The sequence below is a fragment of the Amblyomma americanum genome, chromosome 1 (assembly GCF_052857255.1).
Source record: "Amblyomma americanum isolate KBUSLIRL-KWMA chromosome 1, ASM5285725v1, whole genome shotgun sequence".
Classification (NCBI taxonomy): Eukaryota; Metazoa; Arthropoda; class Arachnida; order Ixodida; family Ixodidae; genus Amblyomma; species Amblyomma americanum.
This window is the reverse complement of record NC_135497.1, coordinates 241,317,891-241,335,599: the sequence shown is the minus strand read 5'-3', so window position 1 is coordinate 241,335,599 and position 17,709 is coordinate 241,317,891. Positions and strand designations below refer to the sequence as shown.

At 45.1% G+C, this 17,709-nt stretch overlaps 1 protein-coding gene across 1 annotated transcript; it reads left to right on the top strand.

Moving 5' to 3' along the window:
- The first annotated feature begins 5,123 nt into the window (after positions 1-5,123).
- LOC144095998 (uncharacterized) lies at positions 5,124-16,263 on the top strand. Its single transcript, XM_077629369.1, has 2 exons — positions 5,124-5,235; positions 14,179-16,263. Exons 1-2 carry the CDS (start codon positions 5,227-5,229, stop codon positions 14,845-14,847), a joined length of 678 nt encoding a protein of 225 aa, XP_077485495.1. The 5' UTR covers positions 5,124-5,226; the 3' UTR covers positions 14,848-16,263.
- The last annotated feature ends 1,446 nt before the right edge of the window (positions 16,264-17,709 follow it).

Genomic DNA, 17,709 nt, shown 5'->3' with positions numbered 1-17,709 from the left:
AAGAAGCGCCAATGGAAAGAACAACCGCGGAAGACACAGGCAAGCCCAGTTGATGAAATGGAATTTGCAAAAGACGCTTCCTCAAATGAGAAAAGCGGCGGCAGAACAGCAAGAAGTGATCTATTGTCTCAGGTTCGGCACAAAAAGGGCAGAGTGGGGAAGCTGCCAGGCCAGATCTGTGAGGGTAGAAATTTAGAAGGGGAACCCGGCAACGCAAGCGCGTGAAAGAGACCTCTAGTCTGCGTGAGCGCCAGTCTTTGCTACTCCAAGGATGCAGAAGATGCTGATATTCGGGAGATGATGTAAGAGCCGAGGCAGCAAATTCCTGAAATATTGTGTAGCTGCGAAACCTCACTGCAGCTGTATATGCACACGATGGCAGGACAGCAACAATTGGGCCGCTGAGAGAGGGTCTTGCTAAGGAATCTGCAACCTCATTTAAGTGAAAACCCATGTGAACGGGTACCCAAAGCAACCTTACCGAATTTAGATGGAGCGGAATCAGGAACTTAAAGAGGCGTAATGGCCGAGAGTCAGTGGGTGAGGATAAGGAAGAGCAAATGGACAGAGAGTCTGTCATAACCACGACCTGGGAAACGGTAGATTCTAATTTTCGTAAGGCTAAGATTACTGCTAGTAATTCAGCCAGAAAAATTGGAGTGAAGTCAGGAAGACGGAGAGAAAAAGACCAATCCAGTGAAGGCGAGAAAATTCCCACACCTGCCTTTTCGCGATCCTGCGAGGCATCGGTAGCAATAAGAACATGAGGGAGAAAGGACCTTAGGTGGTCCTGCAATAGACCCTGAAGAAGCGGGAAGGGCTGCAGCTTTGCATTCGATGGGAAAATGTCATCGAATTCAATCTGGACAGATGAGGAGTTGTTATATATTTGGCGGACATTTGTGAAATGAATATTTATGCGATCAAGGAGGGACTGCACGTAACATATCTGCGGGGTATGAAATCGAGACCAGGCAGCACTAAAAAAGGCGGAAGGTTGACCAAGAAATATTATACTGGAAGCGTGAAGAGGTGAGTCGCACAATTTTAAAAATGTTTGAACTGTTAAAAGGCGAAACCTAGCTGATAACGAAGGCATTCGCGTCTCAAGGTGCAGAACAGCATTGACGACATATTTTGGAAGCCCCAGACAAAGGCGCAACGCCTTACGCTCCAAAAGCACAAGAGGGCGAAGTTTATAGGCAGGAGCTCCTGAGAATAAAACACACCCGAACTCCAAAATTGGGCGGACGTACATTTTATAAATCATCAGAAGCGTATGCCTTCTCATGCCTGACCTAGCACTACAAAGCCTGCGCAGGATGCCAATGGCCCGAACTCCTTTTGCAGAAACTTGCTCAATGTGTGGCCGCCAGGAGAGAGTAGAGTCGTATATTACACCGAGATACTTCACCGTCTGAACTTGAGGTATTATGTTATTTCTATAGACCAGGCAGATATTTACTGGAACAGAAACTGGAAATAATAACAATGCGAATTTCTTCACATTAAGGGACAGATGAATTCTTCCTAGCCAGTTGTCAAGAACATTGAGGTAATTTTGCAGGGTTTGATAAAGAGTGTGAATGTCACCTGCTGATGCAAAAAATGCAATATCGTCGGCGTACACATAAGTTTTCACATTTTGAATGCATGGAATTGAGCTTAGAAAAATGTTAAAAAGAACAGGTGAGAGAACTGATCCTTGCGGAACACCTCTTGTCTGTGGAAATCTCCTTGAGGAAACACCATTTCGGCAGCAGTAAAATTCTCTATTTTCCAAAAAAAAAGAAATCCAGGCTACAAAATAGCTTGGGAAGTTGAGTTCCTGTAATCTTAGTAATAGAGTCGAGTGCTCCACGCTGTCGTATGCTTTACTGACATCCAAGGTGACAAGCGCAGCAAACTTTTTTCTATTGCGAGCTAATTTAATACGACTCTCAAGGTCAGTATGAGCACACCAAATTGAACAACCCGGCCTGAAACCAATTTGGCATGGATTCAATACAGCATTTTCTGAAATGAATGACATGACACGGCTGAGAAGGACCCTTTCCACCAATTTCACAAGGTTCGATGCTAACGAAATAGGGCGTATATTGTCTAAAGTTAAGCCCTCCCCTTGCTTTTTAAGCAATGGAACTATTTCAGCAAGACGCCACTCATGCGGTATCCAAGGACCTTTAATAGAATGGTTAATTAGAGCCAACAGGTCTGCAGGAGATTCATTGAACAATATTTTGATCATAGATGAAGTGACCTTATCGGGGCCAGGAGCCGCTGGGGATAAGCGCAGAACAATTTGCGACAGCTCAGGCATAGAGACCTCAGTGAAATCACTTGAGGTGCATGTGAATATAGTAGGAGAAGGTAAAGCAGATGTAAAGCGAAGCTCTAGGCCACACGCAATATCCTCTAAGGCCTTTGCGATGTCAGCAGGGGACTGAATAAGGGATTCAATGTTGGCAGCCGGAGGAATCACCTTGTTGCGCCTCATGAAATTAAACAAAGCTCGTTTATTTCCTGATTGGGAAAGGAAATCATAATGATTTGTATTATACTCCTCCTTTGCACAGGCGACAGTGCGCTTAAATGCTGCTGCAACATACTTATAATCCAGCCAATTTTTTGGGCATTGATTGATGAGAAGTTTCTTCCAAGCTGCTTTCCCTCGTCTATACGCACGCGTGCACTCAGCATTCCACCAATTGTTCGCGATTGCACCCTTTGTTCTCTTAAGCAAAAATTCAGACTTTTGCCTTGCATGGTCCAGTACTGAGCATAGATGTGCAGCCTCGCTTTCGGCACTTCTCTGAGCGCGAGTGTCTGAAGTGATTTGGAGGGCTGATTTTAGCGTGTCTTTAAAGCAATTGTAATTTATTAACGTGCGCTGATGTCGCTCAGGAAGAGTTAATTTACACGCAAACTTGAAACTAATCGGTAGATGATCACTGTTTGTTGCACAGTCAACAGGCGCCCAAGACATAACAGAGACTCCTGGGGAGGAAAAAGTTAAATCCACGGCAGAGCGGCATTGACTGCGAACAAACGTAGGCAATCCGGAATTGTTGCAGATCAAGTTGTTGCCAGAAGCCCAATCAAATAGTCTAGAACCAAAGCTGTCTGTTTTAAACCCCCAAGTCACATGGTGCGAATTGAAGTCGCCAAGTAATAGAACCTGAGATCGGCTACTAGACATGAGTGAGTCAAGGGGCCGAGTGTCACGCACACCAGACGGGAAATACGCATTAGCTACCTTAAAGGGCTGTTGACCTGGGACACTGAGGTCAACCGCAAGGATTTCACATTCATTGTCCGCATATTGAAAAGAAATGCATGCCCTGCGGCAAAACTTTGTAGATATGAGCACTAACAACCCTCCCCCTCGTGATGACCGGTCAAGCCGGAACGGATGGTAATCCTTGAGATGATAATAGAAATTTGAAGTTAGCCATGTTTCCTGTAAAGCAACTAAATCTGGTAGAAGCTGATTGCATAGGCAATTTAAATCTGTTGAAGCGGAGAATAAAGATCGACAATTCCACTGGAGTACACTTAAGAACACTATCTTGGCGGAAATGCCGCAGCCGCGACTGCCTTTTCTAGAATCCTGGTCTTAGCATTTTGACTTGCGTTACTTTTCTTTGTCTTTGACTGGGGGCAAGATGGACCTGCAATATTCAGAGGAGACCCACTTCGTTTCTGGGCGCGGAGATCAGACTCCATATCCATACAATCCATAGAGGATGCGTCCATAACGCTATGCGAAGGAGGCCTGAGAGGTCTTTTGTTGCTCACATTGTTTTTGGCCCTGTGGAGCGGAATCGATTACTACAGAAGGAGGGGTAGCTTCCGAAGGCAAAGAAGACAAGAGCGGAGCGGTGGACGCCTGCAGAAGATTGGTCATCTGAGCAGCTATGACCTGCGAAATGCACGTGGACACGGTTTCCATAATGCGGTCCATTGCATTTGCCCCAGCTTTCTCAACTGCCGCTGTAATAGCCTGGGACCAACTAGAATCCATTATGGGTGGACATTTGGCGGCCACACTAGAGTAGGCTGAGGCTCTCTCCTTGACTGCGGCAAAAGCCTCTCTCCGCGTGCACCTGCGCTTGTCTATAAGCTCGAGCACCTGAACTTCTTGTGCTCGTGCAGGACAGTCAGGCGAATCAGCAGGGTGAGCACCGCTACACAAACATTTCTCTTGCTGTTCAGGACATTCCTCTCTGCAATGACGTTCCCCGCAGGCACAGCAGCGTAAGGCCGATTTGCAGGCTTTGCCGCTGTGGCCAAATCGCCAGCAGTTTTGACACTGAAGGGGCCGAGAGTTAAAGGCATCTACTCGAAAAACCAATGGCCACACCTTAATCTCTGACGGGCAAAATATTCCTGCAAATGTGGCAATGACGGACTCCGTAGGAATTTTTTCTCCGTCAACCATCCTGCTACATCGATGGACAGCAATCACTCCCGCAGGCTCACAAATGTGCTCACAATTGTGCACAATTGTGTGCTCACAAATGTTTCTGACCTTCCTCTTCTTTGGCAGCGACTTCGAAACATACTTTGGTGCATCCGGAAAGATGGTTGGAACAGCATCATCTGTAAGCGGTGGCTGGTCTCGAGGGATCTCCACGACTTCGCCGTTTATAGTTGTTTTAAATGTGCGCTGAACGAAAACTGGTTCGAAATGGCGCTCGCACACAACGTTTCCTTGATTCTGCACTCGATCTCCCCTCTTGATGTTACGTGACCAAATCTCGCGGCGATCAGGGTCAGTGGGTACACGTTAAAGGGAGCGGGGTTCCTTGCATGACAGATAACCACTGTTGCAGCCCGGCACAAAACATATGAGGTCCCTTTTGTCTCGACGTCTCTCCGTCATTTGCACGCATTACTCGCTTAATCCAACTCTTCAGCACAGGCAGATGTCAACAATACAACGGGAACACACGGTGATGCAACGCGCACAACAAAACACAAATCATTTGCCGCCAGCACGTGAAACGACTCTGCGCTCGAGCAGCACTTCCCGCACTCCTTGACATGGATGGATGGATGGATGGATACGGCTGAACCCTTTACATCGGGCGGTGGCTCAAGCCACCTAGCCATGTCTTGTGAAATTTTAATCCTGTCTTGCTTTTAGCCACCAATCAGATAACCTTCGCTTGGTTACTTCTAATCTCTTAAAATCCACTTTCCCTTCACTATCCCTAAACCCCAATGCCTTGGGTAAGTCAGCCCCGCTGCCTTCCACTGTAGGGTGAAGCCCTTTACAGAAAAGTATCAAGTGTTCAGCTGTTTCCTCCTCCTCTCCGCACGCAATGCACAAAGTGTCTATCTCCTGGTACCTGACTCTATACGTCTTAGTCCGCAAAACTCCAGTCCTGGCCTCAAACAACAAAGAACTTCCCCTACAATTATCATAGATATTTTCTTTGACAATTTCCTGTTTAAAGGTCCGGTATGTTTCTAGTGCCGATTTCGTCAGCATCCCTGTTTTCCACAAAGCTCTCTCTGTTCCTTTAACCTTTTTCTTAACCGATAATTGCTGATTTGCCCCCTTACTGCTGTCCAGATATTTGCTTGTCAATTTTCTAGTTCGCTTTCTTCATTTCGTCTCAACATTCTTTATATACAGGTATCTGAAAACTTTCCTAGCCCACCGCTTTTCCTCCATCCTTCTCAATCGTTCCTCAAATGCTATCTTACTGCTAGCCTCTCTGCTCTCGAAAGACGCCCATCCCATATATCACCCTGTACCCCCTGATTTGGTGTATTGCCATGTGCTCCCAAAGCTAACCTCCCTACTCCCCGTTGCCTAATTTCCAGCCTTGCTTGAACATCTGGCCTCATACACAGGACCGCATTCCCGAAGGTCAGGTTAGGGACCATCACCCCTTTCCAGATCCCTCTTACCACCTCATACCTATTGTAATTCCACAGTGCCCTATTTTTCATGACAGCTGCATTCCTACTAGCTTTATTCATTACATATTTTTCATGCTCTGTCAGATACTCAACACTTTTATTTATCCACACCCCAAGATACTTGTACTCATTCACTACTTTTAGCACGAACTCCTGTACTCTATGCTCGCCGCCCTCTTCATTAAATGTCATGACTGCAGATTTTTCCTTACTATACTTGAAGCCTAATCTATCTCCCTCTGGAATGCATATGTCTAACAACTTCTGCAGGTCTTCCTTGTTGTCAGCCATTATCACTATATCGTCCGCATATATTAGTCCCGGTAATGTCTGTTTAATCAATTCCCCTTGCTTGAAAAAAGATAGGTTGAAACCTAGTCCGCTCCCCTCTAGCTTGGCCTCCAAACCTTGCAGGTACAACATGAACAACAAAGGGGACAGAGGACATCCTTGTCTAAGCCCCCGCTGTATCTCTACAGGCCCTGATACATTTTTTTCCCATTTCATGAGCACTCTGTTACCTCTATATATATCTTTTAAAAGATTAATTACTCCATTTTACTCCAATTACTCCAATGTGCCCAATATGTCCCACAAATGCTCCTGAGTAACGTTGTCATAGGCTCCCCTAATATCCAGAAATGCTAGCAATAAGGGCCTATGTTCCTTTTCCGCAATTTCTATACACTGTGTCAATGAAAATAGATTGTCCTCCAACCTCCTTTGTTTCCGGAACCCATTCTGTAGTTCCCCTAACACCCCCTCGTTCTCCACCCAAGCCTGCAGTCTATCCTTTATAATTTGCATCACCACCCTGTAAACCACAGATGTCACTGTTATGGGGCGATAGTTACTTACGTCTGCTTTGTCCCCCTTTCCCTTATATATCATGTTCATTCTACTTAATCGCCATTCATCGGGAACTTTCTCATCCACTATCATTTTGTTCACTACCTGTATTAATGTTTGCTTGGATTTTGGTCCTAACTTCTTTATCAACATAATCGGGATACCATCTGGTCCTGTTGATGTGCCACTAGGAACCTTCTTCTCTGCCCTTTCCCACTCTCCTTGCTCAAGTGAAGCTATTGCTGTAACCGGTCTAGCCTCCTTCGATAAATTATGTACCACGTGCTTTGCTGAAAATTTTTCCGTCATCCTTGTTCCTATGTGTTTTATTGCTTCATCCCCTTCTAGTCGAATACCCTCATCTGTAACAATAAACCTTTGTTCTAGCCTAGTTTTATTACTCATTGCATTTAGATGTTTCCAGAATTTTTGGGCTGCTTTTCTATCCTTTTTATTTACTTTTGACATCCATTGGGCACCCTTTCTTCTAATTTTCTCATTAATCAAATAGGATGCGTCCCTTCTACACTTTATGAAGGTATCCCATTTTCTGTCTACTTCGGGTTTTGGTTCCCCCCTCTTCTTGGAATATCTGTGTTCCCTGGATGCTTCCTTGCGCTTTTCTATTGCCCTCTTGACCTCCTCATCCCACCAACTCTTGGGTTTGCATCTTTTCCCTTTTAGCTTTACTCGCACCTTAGCTAGCTCTAGCTCCAGTAATCGAGTTAATTTGGTATAAGTCCATTCTGTTTCACTATCCTCAAAAATTACTTTCTCGATTTGTTTGGCTGCTACTTCCAATTGCTTTTCTGAGTAAAAATTCCCCCCCTGATTGTTCCTCTCGCTTCAGTCCTACATTGGTTTCTCTTCTGAAACTCAACTTGGTACGCTCGTGATCACTACCTAAGCTTCTGGAACCATGTTCATCTATGCTCATTACCCCTAATCTATTATACATTTTCTGTGACATTAGTGCATAATCTATCGTCGAGTGCGGACTCCCTGCCTCCCATGTTATGAGCCCTTCACACTTCTCGGTGCTGTTGCATACAACTAAATCATGCCTGTCACACATGTCCTGCAGCATGCTTCCTGTCGAATCCGTGTACCCATCCAGGTCTTCTATGTGTGCATTCATGTCGCCTAATATAATTATCTCGCCCTGTCCTCCTAGCTCATCAATGTCGCTTGCAATACATTCTAACATTTTCCTGTTTTCCTCTTTGGCATTAGCTCCTGTCCACAGGTATACAAAGCCAAGGAGTGTTTGCTTGCCTGCCACTGTTCCTTTTAGCCATAAATGTTCCCTGCATCCCAGTCTAACCCTTTGAAAATTCATACTTTTATGAATGAATGCCCCAATTCCACCTCCCTTTCTGCTGCCCTCTGTTCTATTGCAATATTCTCATGCGTAGTCTGGGTTACAGGGTGGTTGCTCCATGTCTCTAAGATGTGTTTCTGCTAAACCATATACCATTAATTCTTCCTGCCTTAACTGTTCTTCTATTTCCTCCCATTTCAGTCTATTCCTGCCACCTTGCATGTTAATGAAACCTATATCTGAATTAACTTGGCCCTGGCGCTTGCGGCTCTTTCTTCCCCTATGGTTCCATTGTCCGTTTGATCTTAATTCTTCCTTCTCTACACTGGTTCCTTCAGAGCTCTGGGTCCCCCCAAAAAAGCTGTTGCCTGGCGACCTATCCTACTATCCACTTTCTTGCCAGTGGTACCACCGTAGTGGATGCCATCCTGTGCAAAAGGGTGGGGCCTAACCTCGTACACTTCCCTGTTGACCTCCATCACCTCGTATCTTAGTCGTCGACTCAATAGCCTAATTACCCGATTAGTCTCCACGACCCTCCTTTCCGTTTCGCGAGCCTGCCTCTGGACCTCTGGGATTGTGCATATGGTCACATGCACACTCTCAGAGGCCTCTCTAAGCCTACGCATCCCCACCTCCAACTGCGTCTAAAAATTCTGGCTCCCCCCCTGCAGTACATCATTGAGACCAGCATGGATGACCACAAGGTGTTCGCCATCCATGCTGCCCACCACCACCTCCCGGGCTCTGGCCATTGCATCCACCATGCACTTTCCCGACTGAGCCTCCACCTGCACCCGCCTGTCTGCCTTCACTGCCGTCAGAACGCCTCCCTCAACCCTCGCTACATTCGAGTCCCCGACCACCAGAACTCTCCTGCGCCCCAAACGTTCGCTTCCTAATTCCATCTGTTGGCCTCCGGATCGCTCTAGCTGACTCTCCTGCCGCTGTACGCTATTGTCGCGAGTTTCCATGCCCGCTTTAACCTTTTTCATTTCGTTCTCATTTTTCTCACTCAATGCTCGCTGCACTACAGCACTGTACGATCGACGAGCCTCCTCCCCCACCTGACCCTTCTCCGAACTGGGGTGCCCAGCCGGCCGCGACCTGAGCACTTCAACCTGTTTTTCTAGCTGGGTCCGCTTTTCCCACTCTTCTTTAATCTCGCCCACCATTCGCTTCAACAGGTCGGCATTATTCTCCTCCTTTTTAATCAAATCGGCGACCTGAGCTTCCAGCTTAATCCGTGCCTCTCGTTCGATCTGCCGGTCCGCATTAAGTGCATTAAACCCAGCTTCCCATTCCCCTTTTAACACATGAACGGCGTCCCCAAACCGCTTGCACATCTTACACACGAAGCTAGCCTCATACGCCTCGGCTAAGCTCCTGAACCCTGTCTCATCTAAGTAACACCAACGGTCGCACTCCTGGCACTGTACTAACTCCCCGTCCTTCTCCTCCTTAACTTTCCTAGCTTGCCGACCCATCGTCCGGCCGACTACGCCTTGTGAAAGCCCGCCAAAATTCCTATGCGTAAAAACCCGCCAAGAATATTACACAAAACTTCGGCACTACGCAACGTAAAAGCCCGCCAAAATTCCTAGAGAAGAAACCTTCGGCACTAGTCAACGTAAGAGCCCGCTAAAACTCCTGCACAAAAACCTTCGGCACTGCGCAACGTAAAAGCCCGCCAAAATTACTACACAAAAAACCTTCGGCACTACACAACGTAAAAGCCCACCAAAATTCCTACACAAAAAACTTCGGCACTACGCAACGTAAACGCCCGCCAAAAATCCTACACCAAAAACTTTCAGCAATACGCAAGGTAAAAGCCTTCCAAAATTTCTACGCAAAAACCTTCGGTACACACACTTCCGCTAGCCTTTCTACCCTTAACTCGGTTTAAAACTACTGCCCGAAAGCATGTACAAGCGCAAACACCAAAAGGAACTTAGCTTCAGACGTAGTCGCTGGAGCTCCGAAAAAAAGCGTCCGCCTCCGACGGTGTCACGAGGCGGCTGCCTGGCGGGCCTGTCATCGCTGGCCTTGCCTCCTCCATTGCTTCCCAGCCCGGACGACACACTGCCCAAGGTTCTAGAGCACTGTGCTTTAAGGATGTAATAGTTTTGTCATTTGTCTACATTTTGAGTATTCATCATTCATCCATTTTTTAGCAAAGATGCCAGAAAGTCTCACACCTGCATGCAGGCAAACCGAAATATTCACCGCTAGGATTTGAAGAAATGTCACATTTGCATCGTTCATTACTAGGTTTCAAAATAATAAGAGAGGACAAATGCACAGGGAGGCAGAGAGAGGAGAGAAATCATTTGTCGAAAGCAGACGATGAAGATGATCGTGACAGATGGATGGATGGATGCATAGTGAACTAGAATACTGGTATTCTAATTCACTATAGATGGATTCGCTATAGTTCACTATAGATGGGTGAAGCTCTTTACAGAAAAGTATCAAGTGTTCAGCCGTTTCCTGCTCCTCTCCGCACGCAACGCACAACGTCTCTATCTCGTGGTACCTAACTCTATATGTCTTAGTCCGTAAAACTCCAGTCCTGGCCTCAAACAACAAAGAGCTTCGCCTACAATTACCATAGATATTTTCTTTGGCAATTTCCTGCTTAAAAATCCTGTATGTTCCCAGTGCTGATTTCGTCAGCATTCCTGTTTTCCACAGAGCCCTCTCTGTTTCTTTAACCTTTTTCTTAACCGACGATTGCTGATTTGCTCCCCTACTGCTGTCCAGATATTTGCTTGTCAATTTTCTAGTTCGCTTTCTCCATTTTGTATCAACATTCCTTATATACAGGTATCTGAAAACTTTCCTAGCCCACTGCTTTCCCCCCATTTTTCTCAGTCGCTCCTCAAATGCTACCTTACTGCTAGCTTCTTTGCTCTCTAATGACGCCCGGCCGTCCGATATCACCTTTTACCCCCTGATTTGGTGTATTGCCATGTGCTCCCAAAGCTAGCCTCCCTACACCACGTTGTTTAATTTCTAACCTTGCTTGAACATCTGGTCTCATGCACAGGACAGCATTACCGAAAGTCAGGCTCGGAACCACCACCCCTTTCCAGATCCCTCTTACCACTTCATACCTGCTGCAGTTCCACAGTGCCCTATTTTTTATGACAGCTGCATTCCTACTAGCTTTATTCATTACATATCTTTCATGCTCTGTCAGATACTCAGCACCGTTATTTATCCACACCCCAAGATACTTGTACTCATCCACTACTTCTAGCGTGAACTCCTGTATTCTATGCTCGCCGACCTCATCATTAAATACCATGACTGCAGATTTTTCCTTACTAAACTTGAAACCTAATCTATCTCCCTCTGTACCACATATGTCTATCAACTTCTGTAAATCTTCCTTGTTGTCAGCCATTAGCAATATATGATCAGCATATATTAGTCCCGGTAATGACTGTTTAATCCATTCTCCTTGCTTGAAAAAAGAAAGGTTGAAGCCTAGCCCGCTCCTCTCTAGCTTGGTCTCCAACCCTTGCAGGTACAACATGAACAAAGGAGACAGAGGACATCCTTGCCTAAGCCCCCGCTTTATCTCTACAGGCTATGATACATTTTTTCCCCATTTTATAAGCACTCTGGTACCTTTATATATATGTTTTAAAAGATTAATTACTCCATCTTCTACATCCAATGTGCCCATGTCCCACAGATACTCTTGTATATATCCAGAAATGCTAACCATAGGGGCCTGTGTTCCTTTTCAGCAATCTCTATACACTGTGTCAATGAAAACAGATTGTCCTCCAACCTCCTTTGTTTCCGGAACCCATTTTGTAGCTCCCCTAGCACCCCCTCATTCTCCACCCAAGCCTGCAATCTGTCCTTTATAATCTGCATCACCACCCTGTAAACCACAGATGTCACTATTATGGGACAGTAGTTAAGTACTTACGTCAGCTTTGTCCCCCTTTCCCTTATATATCATGTTCATTCTACTTTATCGCCATTCATCGGGGACTTTCCCATCCATTATCATTTTATTCACTACCTGTATTAATGTTTGCTTGGATTTTGGTCCTAGCTTCTTTATTAACATAATCGGAATACCATCTGGTCCTGTTGACGTGCCACTAGGAACCTTCTTCTCTGCCCTTTCCCACTCTCCAAGCTCAAGTGAAGCTATTGCAGTAACCGGTCTATCCTCCTTCGATAAATTATGTGCAACATTTCTTTCTTAAAATTTTTCTGTCATCCTTGTTCCTATGTGTTTTATCACTTCATCCCCTTTTAGTCGAATACCCTCATCTGTAACAATAAACCTTTGTTCTAGCCTAGTCTCATTACTCATTGCATTTAGATGCTTCCAGAATTTTTGAGCTGCTTTTCTATCCTTTTTATTTGCTTTTGACATCCATTGGGCACCCTTTCTTCTAATTTTCTCATTAATCAAATAGGATGCTTCCCTTCTGCACTTTATGAAGGTATCCCATTTTCTGTCTACTTCGGGTTTTGGTTCCCCCCTCTTCTTGGAATATCTGTGTTCCCTGGATGCTTCCTTGCACTTTTTTATTGCCCTCTTGACCTCCTCATCCCACCAACTCTTGGGTTTGCGTCTTTTCCCGTTTAGCTTTACATGCACCTTAGCTAGCTCTAGCTTCAGTAATCCAGTTAATTTGGTATAAGTCCATTCTGTTTCACTACCCTCAAAAATTACTTTCTCAATTTGTTTGGCTGCTGCTTCCAATTGCTTTTGTGAGTAAAAATTCCCCTCTGATTGTTCATCTCGCTTCAGTCCTACTTTGGTTTCTCTTCTGAAACTCAACTTGATACGCTTGTGATCACTACCTAAGCTTCTGGAACCATGTTCATCTATGCTCATTACCCCTAATCTATTATACATTTTCTGTGACATTAGTGCATTATCTATCATCGAGTGCGGACTCCTTGCCTCCCATGTTACGAGCTTGTCACACTTCTCGGTACTGTTGCATAAAACTAAATCATGCCTGTCACACATGTCCTGCAGCATGCTTCCTGTCGAACCTGTGTACCCATCCAGGTCTTCTATGTGTGCATTCATGTCGCCTAATATAATTATCTCGAACTGTCCTCCTAGCTCATCAATGTCACTTGCAATACATTCTAACATTTTCCTGTTTTCCTCTTTGGCATTAGCTCCTGTCCACAGGTATACAAAGCCAAGGAGTGTTTGCTCCCCTGCCACTTTTTCTTTTAGCCATAAATGTTCCTTGCATCCCAGTTTAACCCTTTGAAAATATTTACTTTTATGAATGAATGCCCCAATTCCACCCCCCTTTCTGCTGCCCTCTGTTCTATTGCAATATTCCCATGCGTAGTCTGGGTTACAGGCACCACCCCCGTAGTGCCTGACCTCGTACACTTCCCTGTTAACTTCCATTACCCCGTATCTTAGTCGTCGACTCATTAACCTAATTACACGGTTAGCCTCAACGATCCTACTTTCCATTTTGCTAGCCTGCCTCTGGACATCTGGCATTGTGCATATGGTCACATGCACACTCTCAGAGGCCCCTCTAAGCCTACGCATCCCCACTTCTAACTGCTTCTCGAGATTCTGGCTCCTCCCCTTCAGCACATCGTTGAGACCAGCATGGATAACGACAAGGTGTTCGCCATCCATGCTGCCCCCCACCACCTCCTGGGCTTTGGCCATTGCATCTGCCATGCACTTCCCTGACTGGGCCTCCACCTGCACCCGCCTGGCCGCCTTCACTGTCGTCAAAACGCCTCCCTCAACCCTCGCTACGTTCGAGTCGCCGACTACCAGAACCCTCCTCCGCTCTAAGCCTCTAACCGTTCGCTTCCTGACTGCGACTGTTTTCCTCCGGATCTCACTACGTGTCTCTCCCGCTGCCGGTCAATTGAGCGCCCTCAATGGCCAAAAAGTTAACGAAAGTTGGCACACGCACTAGTGTGCAGGTTTCTAGTTCAGTAGGTCTTAGGTAAAAGTATCGGCTGTGTACGCACAGCGCTTTAGCAGCATTGTCTTTGTGACAAGTGGCGACGATCTGGATCTCGCTATGAGTTCTTCGCAGGACTCGGCGCACCTGATTGAAAAGCTCAAGAAGATGCTCGACGTGAGCAGACAAGCTGTGAGGGAAGGCCATGAGGCTGTCGCGCGTCTGGGCCAGGAGCTTTTGGACCAAATTGAGGATAATACCCAAACGAGGCTTAAGGTGTATCGACAGCTCGAAAATGACAGCGTCATCGCCAGTGGCACTAATGAAGTGCAGCTTTCAAGCTTCTCAAAATCGAAAATCGTGCCGCAGCTTCTGAAATATGAGGTAAAGCAACACCCTGATTTTAAGGCCAGTTCTCTGGGCTACATTCAGGCTTGTGAAGCTGTACCTGAAGATATGGGGTTCGCTTGTGACTACAGTGCGATGACATTTTCCGTTGGATCCAGTGTGCGTCTGGTCTGCACTTGCACCTTCAGTTACTACGACCATTTCCTGTTCATGCACTTGGCTGTATTTGTGACCAGTCCATCAGGCGAAGAGGTGAAAACGACCAACCAGGACCTTGAAAATAGGTCTTACATGGCATCCTTCGTGCCCACAGCCACTGGCGTTCACGTTGTCCGCGTGACGCTCTACAAACAGGACATTCTGGGGAGCCCTCTCGAAGTGAATGTCGCCAAAGCTTTTTCTTTGGAATCCATTCTGTGTTCACCTCGGAAAGCTGCAGCGTCTTTGGAGAACTAGATGAAGATGCGCTTGGGATGTGCTGAAGAATGAGGAAGATAGGCCCAAAACTTGTGCTGCCCTTGACGTTATGAACCGTCATTGTAGTCGTCGGAATGTTTATCTTATTATTCGATGTCATGAGAAAAATGGCGAGCGTAGCCGTGTGCAACGAGAGCTTCGCCGTCAGGTACGAAAGCTGTGCCTAAATTTCAGATACCGAAGAGTTGTGTTCCAAGATTCGCATCTCGGTTAACAAGTTAAAGATTGGTAGTTCAAAGTGTGGTCTCCCTTTTCTTTGCTTTTCCTTTTGCTTTGATACGTATCAAGTGATGAGTACATATGAATTTGTAAGCACTGTCACTCTCACTTTTTTGTGTCTGCAAATCCTCAAACTTTTTGTTTTCCTCTGCTAGTCAAGTGATGAGCATTTCGTGTGCGTAAAAGTATTATTAACTGAACATGTTGTTTGCTGTGAACACTGTGTATGTATTTTCCTTAGCCCTGCCATGTTTCTCTGCTAGTCAAGTAGTAAGTATTTCTACTGTCTGGGATCATTGTTGTTAGCAGATTTATTGTTTTGCCATTAAAGTAAAATATTTTTTCTTCTGACAGGGTGGTGTTTTCAAAATCTGCTTGCTCTGGCTCCTCCAGTGCACTATGAATGGCTAACTGGAAATGCCCTGCATTCTTGCAGTTAACGGCTGCATTTTCAGTTCCTGAAGTCGTAATGCTTACTCAACAAAAATGTAATACAAGCATTTTTTGGGCTAAAAGCTACATTAGTAGCTTTAGGGAGTTGAAATACTTAAAGGAGTATAGGCACCTAAATTTTGGGTGCATGTTTTCGTGTTTGTAATGATGTGTAAGGCATTATTAAACATGGATTGCCACCTGGTATTCCCCTACAACTGCTAAATAATTTACAATTACATTCCTTTCTCATGCTGATTCGGTTTCGACAGCCGAATGAGCTCTGTGATGTCAACATGTACTTGCAGGTCACGTGAGACATGAAAAAAACGTCCATATAATCGCTGTTTCCACATTGGTTGCACCGGATGTATCGTGTGTTTGTTCACATCATTTTGATGCTGCTTTAGCCTTCTTTCAAAATTGCCCCTTTGCATGACATAGTAGTGACTTGCAAATAGGGAATAATATGTGCCATATTGAAATTTTGCAGCAGTATGTCCTAAGCGTTTACAAGGGTATCCTTCAGTTTTCACCATGGCACATGTTCTATTGGATCAAGGAAGGGTTACACAATACCTCTGTACATTCAGTGTTTTAAAGTAGCCATTGGATTAGCAAAAATACTTCCACTGACTCTGCTGTGGCCCCGCTTGTGCCCAGCCTTGCTGTGGGACAGTCTGCCAGATTCCCGAAGTCCAGACCTTACTAGACTTCCTCCAGTAATCCGGCATGTATTTTATGTGTAAGTTTTCACGCTAGAAGATATTCTCTCACAATAAAAAAAAACTGCCTTATATGGTATGTGCCCATCTTGCATCACAAACAAGAACTTAAGTTTCCTCCTTGTGGAGAACTTACAAAAGTTTGTGGGATATTAGTTGCATATTTGGTGAAATAATGTACGTTGGCTAGAATATGTCACAGTTTCAGTGGATGACTGGAGTAGTACTCTGGTGTCTCTACCACCTTCATCTGTGTCTCCTTATGTTCTTATGTGCCCCAAGGATTTGGCTGATTCTTCCAATAGAGCTCGCCACCAAAACCTCGCAGCAACCTCATTCCAATGTGAACTTGCGCTACTTGTGGGGCCATGCAGGCACAAAGCACACACAGGCAGTAGCCAAAGACATGAACGCCAATCTGTGAGCCAGTAAACACAGTAAGATAGATGAGGATAGCAATAAATACAAAGTAATAATTATGCTGAAGAAAGTGATTTAGGCAACTTAGAGGCATACATACTGCCATGCAGGTGGGAGTAGAATCGAGAAGATGGAGCGAGGTCTAACCAATAGAGGCTGAGCGAATATACCTGCACCTGCCATTTGGTGGCACTAGGAGGCATTGGCTGCAACTATTGTACTTTCCGCGGTACATTCCGCAGACTATACATGCTGTAACTTTTACTCTGTGAGTGTGGAGTGAAAAATATTTATCACTGATAATAACCTGGCAGGCTCAGGCACGACTGCCATTCATGCTGGTGGTTCCCTTCATCTATGAGTGCAGTGAAAAAGATTTCTGTTAATCACTGATAATAACCTGGCAGGCCCAGCTGGTGCAGTGCATTTGTAGAGATTGTGCTGCTGACTAGATGCATATCTTATCCAGATAGTAATTGAATCACGCTGGTCATTGGTTGGTCATTGGTGCTTTGAACTGGGCAAGTGCATGGTAGAGTTTTTAATAATGGTCGTCAACTGTTGCCAATTGTTCTCCTAAAGCTGGGCTACAGAGTTCTGCTCACTGATGAATTTATGCAGCTACAAGGAGAAAGCTAGTGTGATGCTAAAAAAGAACTTAATGCAGTAATATTTGATGCTACGTTCTGACTAACAGTCTACTTACAACAATTAGAGGGCTTCCATAATAGATACCTATTTGCAGCATATATACCGAAGCATTAGCAGACTCTATTCGCAGTAGGTAGAACATTAGTACCCACAGCCAACTACATGCTATTATTTCAAGTAAATTCAGTCTGCAGCGAATACTGTGAAAACTTTTATTGCTAAATCATATGCAAATGAAAAACTAAGTGCAGTATGCTGTCGATCTGAAAAGTACTGACATGAAAAATGTCCAAATATGCATACAAGCAGGCAGACATGTGAATAGATATACTGTAAGCTATAAACAGTTTTGCTGTAAGTTATGCAAACAAGAATGTATCATACAAAATATATA